Consider the following 14,572-nt stretch of genomic DNA (forward strand, 5'->3'; position numbering starts at 1 on the left):
TGTGGCTGCTGGCATCTGAATCCCAGTCTTTATACTTGTATAACAAGCATTTTGATCACTTTGCCCATTGAACCATCTCCCCAGCCCTGAGGCTTGCCTTAGTCACTGTTCTGTTTCTGAGAAGAGACACTACAACCAGGGCAGCTTGTAACAGAGAGCATTTGATTGGAGCTTGCTTACAGTTTCAGAGAGTCAGTCCCTTGTTGTCATGGCACCGGAGCTGAGAACTTACGCCTGATCCACAACCATGAGAGAAGAGAAGGAGTGAGCGGGAGGTATGGGCTAGCCGTCACCCACCCACCCAGTGACATACTTCCTTCCAACAGGTGACACTTCCTAATCCTTCCCAAACAGTTCTACCAACTGCAGATTAGACATTCAAGTATGTGAGCCTATGGGGGGGGGTCATTCTTATTCACACCACCACATGGCCCATTGTTTGGTAAAACTTTGAGCTAATGCCCAAACCATGTACAACCTTTATGGATGAATGAACTCAAATCATCAAGCCCCAGAAAGCAAGTAAAGCTGTTTATGGTGGAGAGGGTCATTCTGGGCCTTCCTTTTCTTGTGTCTGGCCCATGCCCAGCAGTTCAGTCTGGTGGACCTGCTCTCGAGATCTTGAGCTCTTGCTGTCTTCAGATGACCTGAGGCCTCTCACCCCCTCCCTATCTGCTTTTAGTGATTCAGGGAATTACCCTTCGTCATTTGACTCATCACTCTCCAAGTGATTTGCGTGTTATAAATGACCCTTCATCACAACACACAGATTTCATTAGCCTGGCCTTTGATCTGGGTTGCCAGGAGTGCATTGCATGTGTGAGCTGCATGGAGGAAAGGATTTTATGGGGTGCTGACATGTTGACAGGCTCTTAACCTGATGCCCAAATGAACATTCACCCACACAAGAGGGTGTTTGCCTTTTAACCCGGGGGTTTCCTTTAGAGATGCCTGCTTTAGGGAACCTGCATGTCTTTGGAAGGCAGACAGGAGTGTGGTAATGGGTGGCCACTCCAGCACAATGCCTGGAAGATGGTTGTCTCTGGAGGCTGGGTCAAGTCCAAACTGCTTCACATTCCCAGTTTGGATGGGTTACTTTTCTGTTTCTGTGATAAAACCCCATGACCAAAGCAACTTAGGGGAGAAAGGATTTATTTTGGCTTATAGTTCAGAAACAGAGTCTGTAATGGTGGGGAAGGCATTGGCCACAGGCTACTGGAACAGGAAGCAGAGTGAGACCATATCTCCATCCACATGTAGGAAGCAGAGAGGGTAAAATAGAAACGGGCAAGGCTAAGAACTGTGACAGTGATCCACTTCCTCAGCTAGGCCATAACTCCCCAACGTTCTAAACCTCCCCAAGCAATGCCACCAACTGCGGACCACATGTACACACACCTGAGTTCCTAGGGGGCATTTCTCATTAAAGTACTATAGCAGATAAGTCACAACCCCTGCGTGTCCCCCAGCTGTGACTGGAGGGTCATAGCCTACCCTGCCCACCTACACTGAGTAATAGCCAAAGGAAGGTACATATCACTTTGTGATGCACTCAGACACGTGCCCATGTGAGTTGACAGGATTGCTGTGGGATACATACAAGCTGGAGAGTGACGCTGTAACAGCTTCGTAGTCCCCTCCTCACCATGGGTCATGGCTGGAGAGAATTGCGAGCTGTGAGCATGCATGCCCATCTGGGATAGGAGTGAAGACTAGAGGTGCTGTTCTAAGGGCTTTAGCATCACTGCTGGCCTTGTCTCCGCCTTGCTCCCAGCTTCCATCTCTGGTCCTCACTGTTGGTCTCCCAGAGTCATCTTTCCAAAGCTTGGAAGGAATGGGTCACTTCCCCCTACCAGGCACCACCCATGAGAAGGAAGTCTGTGTGGGTGGACGTCAGAGGCGGGCAGCTCTGGGTATCTTGTGACAGGCAGCTCCCTTGGTATGACAGGTGCTATCACCAGTGTCTCCCACTAAAGTGTTGGGGGGGAATTTTGTCTGATACTGAAGAGGGACCCATCCCTCAACTCCATTGTCTGATGAGTGCTAGGACCAGGACTGGCTCTGAGGGAGACTGTGGTAGATGGAGGTCAGGGGAGAGGAGAGGAGGCGAGGAGCCCTGTACCACCCAGCCAGAGGCCTGCTATTCAGCTGTTCAGACCCCTCCTGAGTAGTTGTCAGAAATAGGAATGGTAACCAGAGAACTGTGCAAACCGGGAAGTGGGTGAAAGGTGTAAGACATCTTTCTGTACCATTTTTTAGAACTGCATGTGAGGACTTGGGAAGTGCTTGTCATATTCCCAGCACCCCTGTAAATGCTGGTTAAGCATGGCAGCCAGCCCTTAATCCCAGCACTCAGGAGGTAGAAATAGGGAAACCCAGAGCTGGCTGACCAGCTATATTAGCCAAACTGGTGAGCCCTGGGTTCAAGTGAGAGACCTTGCTCAGTGCAGAATGATCGAGGGAAACATCTGATGGCAACCTCTAGCCTCTACATGTATGTTCACAAGGATGCACACTCACTCATACACCTATGTGAAAACACATATCCACACAATGCACAAATAAAAACTGCATTTGAGCCTACAATAATCTTTTTAAAAAGGTTAAACTTTTTTGAGCCTTTGAAATATTGAAAATTCCAAAGAGACTTTGTATTCAGACTTTCAAGTTTGCAACTTATTTCTTTGTGTCTTAATGGTGTCCAACAGCTTAAGTGTGGGATAGCAAAACCACTCACTGCTGGTCATCAAGGGGGATGACGTGTTGACTCATGCGCAGTTTCTGGCCTTGGAAGCACCAGAGGAGACACAGGGGACCACACGGTGTACACTTCTCTTTTCTGTGAAGTGATAGGGATCAGATTAGTGGATGCTTTGGGTTGGGGCTAAAAGGAAGGGATGGGGAGGATTGCTAATGGGTACAGGACTTCTTTTGGGGGGATGTTCTAAAATTAAATGGGTTGATGCTTGTATGGAAATGTTAATTCACCTTTAACTGAGTGAATTTTGTCTTATTGTTTAGTCAGGCTCTTAAAAAGAGGTAGTATCCCTTGACAGTTTCTGTGGAAATAATACACTAGTACAGGTCCAGTACCCCTTACCTGAAGTGTTTGGGACAAGAGTAAGATATTTACATATACATAATGAGTTATCTCGAAGATGGGCCTCAGGTCTAAACATATAATTCCTGTGTAAGGTTTATCACTGATTTTATATAATGTCTGACACTTTTCTTTGAGACACAATCTGCCTTTCTGTGATCCATCCTCCTCTACTTCTTGAATGCTGGGATTACAGACCTGATTTTTTTCAGTGCTGGGGACAGGCATGGGCATGTTAGGAAAGCCTTCTACCAACCAAGTGCCTCTCCTGGCCCCTGAGAGCAATTTGGTAGCTTGTCTGCAATTTGGTTGGCACTTGTCATAGGATATCTGTATGGAACTTCCCACATGTGCCACGATATTTCAGATTTTGGAGCATTTTGGATGTAAAACTTTTAGAATTAAGAACTGAAAACTTGTAGTCAGCCAAATTCCAGGATTTTCATTGAAAGCATGTCCAGATTCAGGCCACCATTCCAAGGCATGCTGTTGGCTCATCCTATAGGGAATGAACTGGTGTCTATGGACCCTATGGGGATGTTCTGCGGAGGGAGTGAGAGTCAGTGTGTGCAAGGCATTTCACAGATACTCTTCCCTGTGCCCTGTGTGTACTTTCCACTCTTCATGGTTGTAGAGGAGTCTGGGAAATCTCAGTAAACATCCCCAAGAGAGGCCACCACAGGAAGCAAACCCAGCTCTTGGGGTGCTTTGGCCCTAATGTTCACCCCCTTGCCATTGCTGGCTGCTGGTGGGTGGCTGTGCCTTTCTCACAGGGGCAGCTAACCCAGGAAGGCCACCAGAGAGATGATCTGTGAGTAGTTTTCTGCTTTGCATCCTGGTCAAGGACCCCTGCTCCCTCCGGAAATGGTCATGACCCTCTGCCCTGTTCCCGAGAAACAGCTCCTCCCAGGAGACCTTCCATGGAAGGAGAATTGTGGGAAAGCTCATGCAGGCATTTCAGGGACATGTTTTCAAGTGTCATTAGCTGAGAGGAATCATGTCTGTTCCTCTGAAGTGCTGGCTGTCACATAACTCACTAATCAGATATTGGCTTTGGCTGTGGAGGGAGGGCCTAGCCTGGCAGCCAAGGGACCTGGTTCTGTTTTGAAAGTGGCATTGCCATTGTGTGCTAAACAGGCCCCTCAAAGGCCTGAGTGGGTGGAAATGGAAGGAGAGGCAAATGGAAAAAGTCCACACTCAGCCAGAGTCAGAATGACTGCTTATCAGAAACTCACTTCCCCTGGTCGTCATCTGGATCTGTGGCCCCAGAACAGGGCCAAGAGGTGGGGGCATGAACCAGGGTTCATACCCAAGGCAACTTCTTATGTTCCTTGAGGATGGAGAAGCATGGCGTCAGAGCGTCTGGGTTCCTTTGTGTGTCCTTTTACTGGTCCGAAGGTGTCCCTGGTCATGGTCACTATCCCTACAGCTTTATGGAGGCTGAGCCACTTCAGGCTCCTCGCTTGAGCTGTCCCAAGGGCAAGCATCCTGCATGGAGAATCCTACACAGGACTCTCCCGGATTCCTTAGGGGGAGAAGGAGGCAGACAGATCTTGTGGAAAGAAGTGGGCTATTGAAAGAAACTTTTTCTTTCATAAAAGTTAGAAGCCTGACAGTGTAGCTCAAGCATTCAGTAGTCTCGCCTACCATGTACAAGACACTAGGTTTGATGCCCAGCACTTGTGAATATGAATATGTATGTGCTTAATGGTAAGGAACTTACATAGATCTTAAAGGGTATCACAGAGACTGGAGAGATAGCCCAGTGGTGGTTAAAGAGCACTACTGCTCTTCCAGAGGACCCAGGTTTGGTTCCCAGAACCCATATGGTGACTCAACCACCTGTAATTCCAGTTCCAGGGAATCCTGTACCCTCTTCTGGCCTCTGTGGGCACCAAGCATGCTCATGGTACACAGATTTCCATGGCAGGCAAAACCCTTACACATAGAATGAAAAGAACTATATCTAAAAGGAAGAATATCTCAAAGTGGCCACATTTACTACTGACAGGATAAATAGAATGGAAGAGAGCCAGTCTAGAGGCAGAGCTTTGAGAACTTAGTCTTTATTCTCTGTAATAGGCAAAGCAGAACATACAGTGTGTAGATGTAAACTATTTTATCCAACCCAATATTAAGATACTTAAAACAATCATTATACTCAGTGGGTTGAGCATTATTCCAAGACTGAGAGTGCTGTTCTTAATTTTTGTCCTCTTGAGAACTGATTTGCCTCGTTGATCCCTCAGGAAGGAGATCTGCTGGATGTCAGGATTCCTGGATGTTGACCTGAGAGCCTAACATTAATGCTAACAATGTTGTTTATCTACTGATTCAAACACATGTAGATGCAAACATGCATGAATGCATGTATGCCTGTGCATAGGTGTAAACATGCACAGACACTAACAAAGCATTTATACAGGTCTGCACACATGTACACACACACAGTGATGCATGCATGTATATATGTCTTCCAGCACACGTGCGCGTGCACGTGCGCGCGTACACACACACACACACACACACACACATATACACATTCAACATACAACCTTGTTCTTGACTTCATTTTGTGTCTCTCCCCCATTTTCCCCTTCCCCCTTGTTATCTATTTTTCCTGTTTTTGTTGGATGGAATCTTCTTGTATTTCAAGGTTTTTATTGTCGTTTACTTGTTTTTGTTGGACAGGGTATCACTGAGTGTCTCAGGCTGACTTATTCATTATGTAGCCCAGGCTGGACTCAAACTTGTCAAGTTCCTCCTGCCTCCAACTCCTGCATGCTGGGATTTCAGGTGTGTTGGCCAGGACTGCTTGGGTATCTTTTTAAAGCCACTTCAAGGCTTTTGGGGGGAGGAAATAGACTATAGCTAAGGAAATAAAATAAAATACACGTAGACAAGAAGATGACGAGAAAATGTACCAAGTTGAGTTGGTTGATTTGAGGGAGAGTGGTGGTAACTGAGTAGATGCAATATTAACCAAAACAACCTCTGTTTTAGAAAAAAATCAGCTTTGAAGAAGGCAGATTCCCTTCATGTCCCATGCTGTCTGCTGGGAGGGACATTCCAGGCTTCAGAGCAGCCCTATGGGTTGAGTGGGAAAAACTGACCATATTACCAGGAGACCAGTGTTGACCCATCAGACCCAAAGATTCTGCATCTGTGAATTCAATTAATTCTGGGTTCAGCCAAGCCGCAAGTAAAAAATGCATAAAAATTTTATGGAAAGTTACAAAACATGCAATTGAAATTTGCCTCAATGCAAGCACTAATACCAGGTCCACACAGGCAGAGTGCTATGTGGGACTGTATCAGGTCCTGCAAGCAAGCAAGAAGTGATTGCATAGGTTATTCATTGAGCTTCTCCTGTATCTGAACACTCACTGTTCCTGTTCTGAGGAGTTTATGCTTTGTATCGTGTGTGTGTGTGTGTGTGTGTGTGTGTGTGTGTGTGTGTCTGAGTATATGTGTGAATATGTGTGTCTCTGAGTGAGTGTGAGTGTGTGGGGTATGTGTGTATGTATTGCTCAGAAGCTATTGCAGATGCCGCTAAGATGGTGGCAGTCTCATGAGCTTGATGGGGAGGTGCTGTCTGGTGAAGCACAGAGAGAGGATCTCAGTGTGGGGACACTGCCTGTGCAAGGAGCATGGGCAAGAGTGAGTCAAAGGAGTAAGAAACCCACAGGGTGGCCATGGGTGGTGACCACGTCGGGAACAGAGAGTATGATGGAGACTGGAGACATCTGCTAGGGTCAGATCTAATTGGGCTCTGGTGAGATGCTGGAGTCTGCCCTTCCTGGCGGATGTTCATGGGGACTGCAGCTTCGGATCAAGGTCTGTCTGCCTGCCTGGGAGCATAGGATGGAGGAGAGTGAGGGGTGAGGCAGGCTGTAGCCACAGACAGTCCAGAATGCTTGCTGCTAACTGATGCTTTCTTTTTTATTGGTGGGATCATAGGGTGAAAGTGGGAACACAATTAGGGAGAAAATTGGAACTGTCTCGACAGAGTTTCTAGGGTACTAGCATTTTGCCAAAGTCCTCATCAGTTGACACCATGCTCTAGGTTCTAGGTAGCTGCAGAGCCCTGACGTTATGTAGACTGGTTCCTTGAGCTGGTATCTGGGAAGTCCCCAGTGAACAAGTGCCAGGGGTGGGGGTGGGGGGTTCTCTCAAAAGACCTTAGAAGCATGTTTCAAAATACATTTATTTTAACTGCTATCTAGTAATGATATTAGCTTACAGGGTGCAATGTGACATTCAATACATGCATGTAATTTGTACTGATCATGCAGGGGTAACTGCTATATCTGGTGATCCTATCTCTGATATGTATGAAGCCAAGTCAAGCCTATCACAATGTAGGTATATCTGAAAGTTTTGATCCTGAGCATAAGAAATCTAATATTCTGTTTTGGAAAAATAGTTCATTGCTTTAGGAGTCCGGAGCCCTGAGCCTTTTCCTTATTGTTGCATGAATTTGATTGAATCTCGGACAACTATTTCAATTTGAATCTCAGTGCTTTGGTGTGTGTGTGTGTGTGTGTGTGTGTGTGTGTGTGTGTGTGTGTGTGTGCATGGGCGCACAAAAGATGAGTGATAATAGTTCCAGGAAACCTCATGTCATCAAGGAAGCCAGGCAGAACTCTCCAGGGAACCTATGAGAAATAATGGCATGTGCAAAGGCCCTGGGGTGAGAAGAAGCATCCCGATATAGCAACTGAAAGATAGCTTATTCAGCTGGAGATAGTGGGCAAGACAGAGATGGCTCAGGGTCCTGTTGTGGAGGCTAGCAGGCTCCTGCAGAGCTTGTTGGGGACTGAAAACTATATTTTCAGTTCACAAGGAAGGCACTGGAGGCTTTAAGTCAAGGAGTGTTGTTAAGGTTGATAGACATTCTGTCTGTGTGTGATCTTTCTAACAAAGTCTGTAGGTAATGCAATCCCCTTTAAAAGCAGCACCAAGACTTAGGGCAGCAGAGCCATATACCCAGGTGTACCTGCGGGCAACTGTTGGAGCCAGGGAACAAAGGAAGCAGCCTGAGTTCATGCTCTTTGTCCTAAATATCAGCTGCCCTTAGTAATAATATTACAGCAAGATCAGCTTCAAAATGTTTTAAACTCTTAAGATGAAAGATTGCCCTTAAATTACGGAGTGGAATTACACCGCAGAAACCTGAGTAGCCAGGAGGGGCGGGGGGGGGGGGAGCTGCTGGCTGGTTTGCAAAGGCCCATCGTACATGGCCCCACTCCAGCCTCTCTGAAGCCTGGCTGTCTACTGGGGTGTCTCATGGCACTAGTAACACAAAGAAGGGTTTGGCTCCTCTAGCCAGCCCTGTGACACTGTCATTGTCCATAAGGACTCCTTGTCCTCGGAATGTGCCCAGGGACTCAGGGACTCAGATTTGATAAATGGGATCTGAGTAGTTGATGCACGGTTTCACTTGTGTGCAGTTCCTCCCTGTTGGGCACTCAGCTGGCTTAAGTGCATTCCGAGACATTGTTGGAGAGACACTGTCTCCAGTGGGAACCCAGGAGGCTTGGTTCAGGGTTCAAGTGGGTAAATACCTGCTCATGAGTCTCCAATGATGACGACAAATGTCTCTTCCTTCCTAGTTGACCATGTTGTTCCTGAGCCCGGGACAAGCCTACTGGCCGCCTTTGATCAATGGAGGGAGTGGGCGGACAGCAAGTCCTGCTGTGACTATTCTCTGCATGTGGACATCACCGAGTGGCACAAGGGTATCCAGGAGGAGATGGAAGCTCTGGTGAAGGACCATGGTAGGTCTTGCGACTCCACTGCAGATGCTTTGTCCTAACTTGAAGCCTTCCTCCAGCAAGCAATGGGGGTTTTAGGCTACAGCTTATACTGATTACAGGGGCCCTAGTCCACTGTGGGGGCATGACCTTATATGAATAAGACAGTGTGGCTTCCCCTGGGGTGCATTCTTGTGTAACAGCATCCTACAGGCTTGAGGGATGTGGTTTCAAGGAGTAATTGGCCCTCTAAGGCCCAGTAAGGCAGTGGGTTTGTCTTTGGAGTTTGGGGGCAAACATACCACACAAACCTGCAAGAATGAGGCTAGTTGAGGAGGTGATGAGACTCTTCAAACCTGGGACAAGTTGAAGGGCCCTTTCTGCTTCAGAGAATCCCAGGGAAGGGACGAAGGGCTCTCAGGGAGGCCAGAGGAATCTTCATGTACTTTGAGGTGCTCCAGGACTCCTGTCCACAGGAGACTGGGGGCTCAGGTTGTGGAGTTGAATCACATGGGTTTCCTGGGCCCCCTTCAGCTTGGCTGTGGATTAGGTTCTAGGAGTCACTCTTTGATATCATGGGGTCTTGATTTGTGGGGAAGTACTACTAATTGTTTTGTTCTTAGCAGTTCAGAGTCAGAAACAGTATGCACTCTGAATGAAAAGGTAAAGCAAGTATCTAGGTGTAGAAGCTGATAGGAAAGCATCCACATATCTCATATAAACCTCAGGGATGGGAAGCCAGCTTGCCCACAGACCAGCTGTGTGATGTTAGCAATTCATGTAAACCTTGAATTTTAATAATTTGATAATCTGTTGTGCGAATATTGGACTGAGATAAGTTTCTTCCTAGCTTGGAGTTAACCACCCATTCCATCCCCAACCCCGCAGACTCTTTTTTTTTTTTTTCTTTTTTTTTTCTTTTTTGACACGCAAGGACCATTTTAATAGGAAAAAGCTCAAAGGTAGATAAGTTGCCTGGAGGAGGGAGGGAGAGAGAAAAGATCATGCTGTTTGGCATGAGGTCAGCCACATGGCAGCCACGTAGACACGAGGCAGGGAGGAGAGCTGGAGAGGCAGCAAAGCCCATGGTGTTAGAGAAGGCAGGCTTTGAAAAGAGATAGAAAGAAGTTACATTTCTCTGAGTAATTCAGAAAATCGGCAGACGTATGGAGCCTCATGGCTGTGGCCCTGAAGCCTACTACATGAGGGAGCTGAAATTCTAGGATGGAAAAGTCCATTACCTCTTTAAAGGATAATTATTCCTCCTTTTTTTTTTTTTTTTTTTTTTTTTTTTTTGGCATGACTTAAGGTCAACCTGCCTTCCTTCCCGAAGGGTGGTCCCTTTGCCAGGCGATTCCCTCTTAAGAGAGGACACAGTGATTCATCTCCATCCAGAAGTAGATCTCATTTTTTTTTTCCAGCTGGGAGACAACAGCTTTCCCTTAATGGCCATGTGATGTGTAAGGTGTTCCCTACCTCTGAGGAGGTAACCCTAAAATTTCGGAACCAGTGAGCCTCCAAACACACTTCTGGCATTTCTGGCTTCTAGCTATGGTTGTTCTCAGTTCTTAAGAATACCCAGATGCTGTTGGATTTTAACTTCCAATTCTTAGGGTCATTCTATCCCAAATCAGGCTAGGCCGGTTGCCTGGCAACTGTTGCCTGGTGTGGAGTGAAAAACTGGGATGCCCAGAGGCCTTCAGCACAGTCAGCTTCCAGCATCCCCAGGTGGCTTGAATTAAGCTCCAAGGCTCTGAGGTTGTCAAGACGATTGTTTAGGACTGTGATGGCTCTTGAACAGGGATATTTGGTCTGGTGCCTCAGGAAGGCAAGAACTCCAAGATGGACAGCTGCTTGCCAAACTAATGGGTTTTTTCTTATTAAAAATGTTTCTTAAAATCCAGTACTAGTTGCCAAAGAAAAGCCACTTTTCATAGTCAGAAGTTTGTAATTCATTTTCTTGTCACTGTCAGAATAAATACTTGTTTTAAGAAAGCTTTTTAAAAAATGATACATTTTTATATATACATATGTATATCAAAAGACTATTTTTTGAAAAAAAAAACTATTCATTTGTTTTATTATATGAGTATGAGTGTTTTGCTCGCATGTATGTCTGTGCACCTGTGTGGGTGCCTGGGGCCTGCAGAAGCCAGAAGAGGCCATTTGTTCCCCTGGGGCTGGAGTCATAGACAGTTATAAGCTGCCATGTGGTGCTGGGAACCAAACTTGGATCCTCTAGAAAAGCAGCCAGTGCTCTTAACCTTTGGGCTGTGTCTCCAGCTCAAGATGCACAGTTTGAATCACTTCTAAGGGTGCGCTGAGTAGACTCACTCAACTTTCACCTTGATTCTAATCCATCCAAATTGATGACCTGAATTTGATTCACAGTGCACACATGGTAGAAGGAGAGAACTGACTCCCCACAAGTTGTACTTTGACCTCCAAGTGCATGCTGTGACACAAGTACACACACACACACACACACACACACACACACACACACACACGCTTGCATGCGCAAATAATGCAATAAAAAGCTCCCCACACCGTCACCACTATCCACCTCTAGAATGCTTCATCTTGCTAATATGAAAATCTGTCTCTGTAATCCCCATCCCTTTCCTCTGGCCCAGGCAACTCCGTCCTGCCCTCTGTGGTACGGATTGCTCTGTGACCCTCCTACACGAGGGGTTTTGCCTCTTCATGTCACTGACTGCTCTGTCCCTCCTGCACGTGGGTTTTGCAGCGCCTATCTTTCGAAACTGGTATATTTCACTCAGTAGGACGGCTTCTGTGTTCATCCCCATTGTCACATGCAGCTAAATTTCCTTTGTAAGGCTGGATGGTGTTCCAGCTGACACAGAGACCTCATTTTGTGTCTGTTCACTCACTGACACTCACTGGGTGGTGGGGTGGGGTTCCACCTTCTGATTGTTGTGAGTCATGCTGCTGTGAGAGTGGATTCACACCGCAGGTTTTAATTTCGATGGATTTTTAAAGTTCCCAAACAGGAAAACCATAAGAACCCTAACAACAATATCCAGAAATCCTATTCCTAGCTCTTCTCATTTGCTTTGTCATTCTGTCTCTGTTGTCTGTCTGTCTTTGTCATGCTTTTTCCTCTTTAACTGTGTGACACTAGAGATGAAACGCTCCTGAGCTGTGTACCAGCCCTGTGTGGTTTTATTTTTTGAGGCAGGGTCTCTCTAAGCTCCCTATGCTGCCTTGAGCTCATGCAGGCATTGGAAACGTGATTCCCCATTTCAGCTTCCCTAGTACCTGGGATGACAGGCACGAGGCTGCTCTGTTCTCATGGTGTATCCATCTCTTATTCTCTTATCCATCTCTTATTCTCTTCTCTTGTCCCCTCGGTACCCCCTCCTCCTGCACAGATATGCACAGGCGCACACCCATAGATTGTCTGGTTTGGGCTTCTCTATTAAAACTCATGTATCTGCTTCCCTTCTTCATCTGTCCCTAGGGGTAAACTCCTTCCTCGTGTACATGGCTTTCAAAGATCGATTCCAGCTGACAGATTCCCAGGTAAGAAAGCCAGCCTTCCTGCGTAGACACCTGCATTGTTTAGTCTGCTCACCACTGCCATCTGGGGAAACATTCTTCTGTGAGTGTTACGGCTCCCTCATAGGTTAATGGGACATGGCTGACAGTTGGTTCTTGATGGAAGTGGCCTTTGATGGGGTCATGCTCCACCAGACTCTGGAATCCAACCTTGTAACCTCTACTTAGGATACGGTGTGTCCTGGAGTTAGTACTGACATGCGTCCTGGAGTTAGTCAGTACTGAGAGCCCCTCATCACACGTGTGCAGAGCTGTCATCCCCTGCTTCTCACACCTCTCTCCTGCCCTCTTGGTTGGGCTGCCTCTGCGAATGGCAGGGTGGCCAGGAGCAGTCCCCTTGAGCATATTGCTAAGCCTGGCCTACTAGAGCAACCTGGAAGCCATTTCTCCCCCACCAAGGGGATTTCCTTTGGCCCGGAGGATTCAGGTTCTGGTCTCTGAGATCACCCTCCTCTTCCTCAGATCTATGAAGTGCTGAGCGTGATCCGGGATATCGGTGCCATAGCTCAAGTCCACGCAGAGAATGGTGACATCATTGCAGAGGTATGGGACTCTTCCTCTCATATTTTCTTCATCTCGAGGAAAGCAAACCAAGAATATAGGACAGCTTTGGGAGCTGAACACCAGTGTGGGAATCCAGAGGACTGGTGTTCTGTTACTGGGGCTCTGTTAGTGATCTTTTGCTAGTGTTCTTAGGGCATGTGGCTGATTCCAATTCTAGAAAGGCCCTTTCCCTTGGCACTGCAATGCAGCTGTTCTGGATGGAGCCCAACCCCCGGCTCACACCTGGGCATCATCATGTACTGTGCTGTGGACCAGGAGGGCCTCTACTTTCAGCTTCCCCAGGGAAGGTTCTCTATCCTCCTAATGCTGAGACCCTTTAATACAGTTCCTCGGGTTGTGGTGATCTCCAACCATAAAATTATTTCATTGATACTTTGTAATCTTGCTACTGTTATGAATCATAATGTAAATATCTGATGTGCAGGATATCCAGTGACCCCCAAAGGGGTCCAGACCCACAGGTTGAGAATCATCACTCTAGTGGATTTGCCATGGGATTATTGCAGTGACCCCTTCTGTTTCTCAGCTCTGGAATGACACTGTATCTGACAGGGCTCACTATACTTCTTGTTCAGGAACTTTTTGCCCAGGTCTCTGCCCAGCCATCAGTCACCTGAGACCCACATCCTCTGACCACTTGGCTTCTTTTACACATTACAGGAACAGCAGAGGATCCTGGATCTGGGCATCACGGGCCCTGAGGGACATGTGCTGAGCCGACCAGAGGAGGTGAACATCTGGGAGGGGAATGTGTGACATGATGTCTCAGACTCTCTGTAGAGAGCACCAACCCCAACCCCACCCTCCCCCAGTACCTGTTGATAGTGGGGCTTTTTGGATGCACACTGGTCTTTCAAAGACACGTGTGTGCATGTGTGAGCATGTGCATACCCACCAACAATATCACCAGGCCCCCCAAATGTAGAATGGAGTCACAAAGCTCTTTTACATTTCTTAAACACACATGCGGCATCTTCATTCAGTGCAGCACACTCAGTAGTAGGGCCTAGTGAACAGAACCATTGACGACTGAGCAGGATTAGCCCGGGGTGAAAGCACAAAGTTACCACACTAGACCATGGGGCTTGTAATCCAGAGGCTGCATGCATCATGTTGTGGGAAATGGAGTCTTCACCACTAGAGTTTTCACCTTATAGTACTATACAGAGTGTCTTAGTTAGGGTTTTATTGCTGTGAGGAGACACCATGACCACGGCGACTCATAAGGAAAACATTTCGTTGTGGTAGCTCACTTACAGTTTCGGAGGTTCAGACCATTAGCATCATAGTAGAGAGCGTGGTGGCGGCGTGCAGGCAGATGTGGTGCTGGGGCTGAGTGTGCTACATCTTGCAGGCAATGGGAAGTGGACCAGAAGTCACACTGAGGGAAGCTTGAGCAACAGAGACCTCAGAGCCCGCCCCCACAGTGGCACGCTTCCTTCAACAAGGCTGCACCTCCAAATAGTGCCATTCCCTTTGGGTCCATTTTTCATTTTTTCAAACCACCACACAGAGTCTAGTCCTTCAGGAAGGGTAAAGGTCAGTCTAACAGCCATCTGACAAATCTCAG

The 14,572-nt window shown here is 47.1% G+C and overlaps 1 protein-coding gene across 3 annotated transcripts in view; it reads left to right on the forward strand.

Moving 5' to 3' along the window:
• Positions 1 to 14,572, forward strand: part of Dpysl2 (dihydropyrimidinase like 2) — a 98,564-nt gene that overhangs the window by 60,605 nt on the left and 23,387 nt on the right. For all 3 annotated transcript variants that reach the window (XM_051195471.1, XM_051195473.1, XM_051195472.1), the window contains exons 4-7: positions 8,716 to 8,880; positions 12,341 to 12,402; positions 12,901 to 12,981; positions 13,663 to 13,731. In XM_051195471.1, the coding sequence (XP_051051428.1) occupies positions 8,716 to 8,880; positions 12,341 to 12,402; positions 12,901 to 12,981; positions 13,663 to 13,731 (377 nt within the window). The remainder of the gene's footprint in view (positions 1 to 8,715; positions 8,881 to 12,340; positions 12,403 to 12,900; positions 12,982 to 13,662; positions 13,732 to 14,572) is intronic.

This window comes from Phodopus roborovskii, unplaced genomic scaffold (genome assembly GCF_943737965.1).
Source record: "Phodopus roborovskii unplaced genomic scaffold, PHOROB, whole genome shotgun sequence".
NCBI lineage: Eukaryota > Metazoa > Chordata > Mammalia > Rodentia > Cricetidae > Phodopus > Phodopus roborovskii.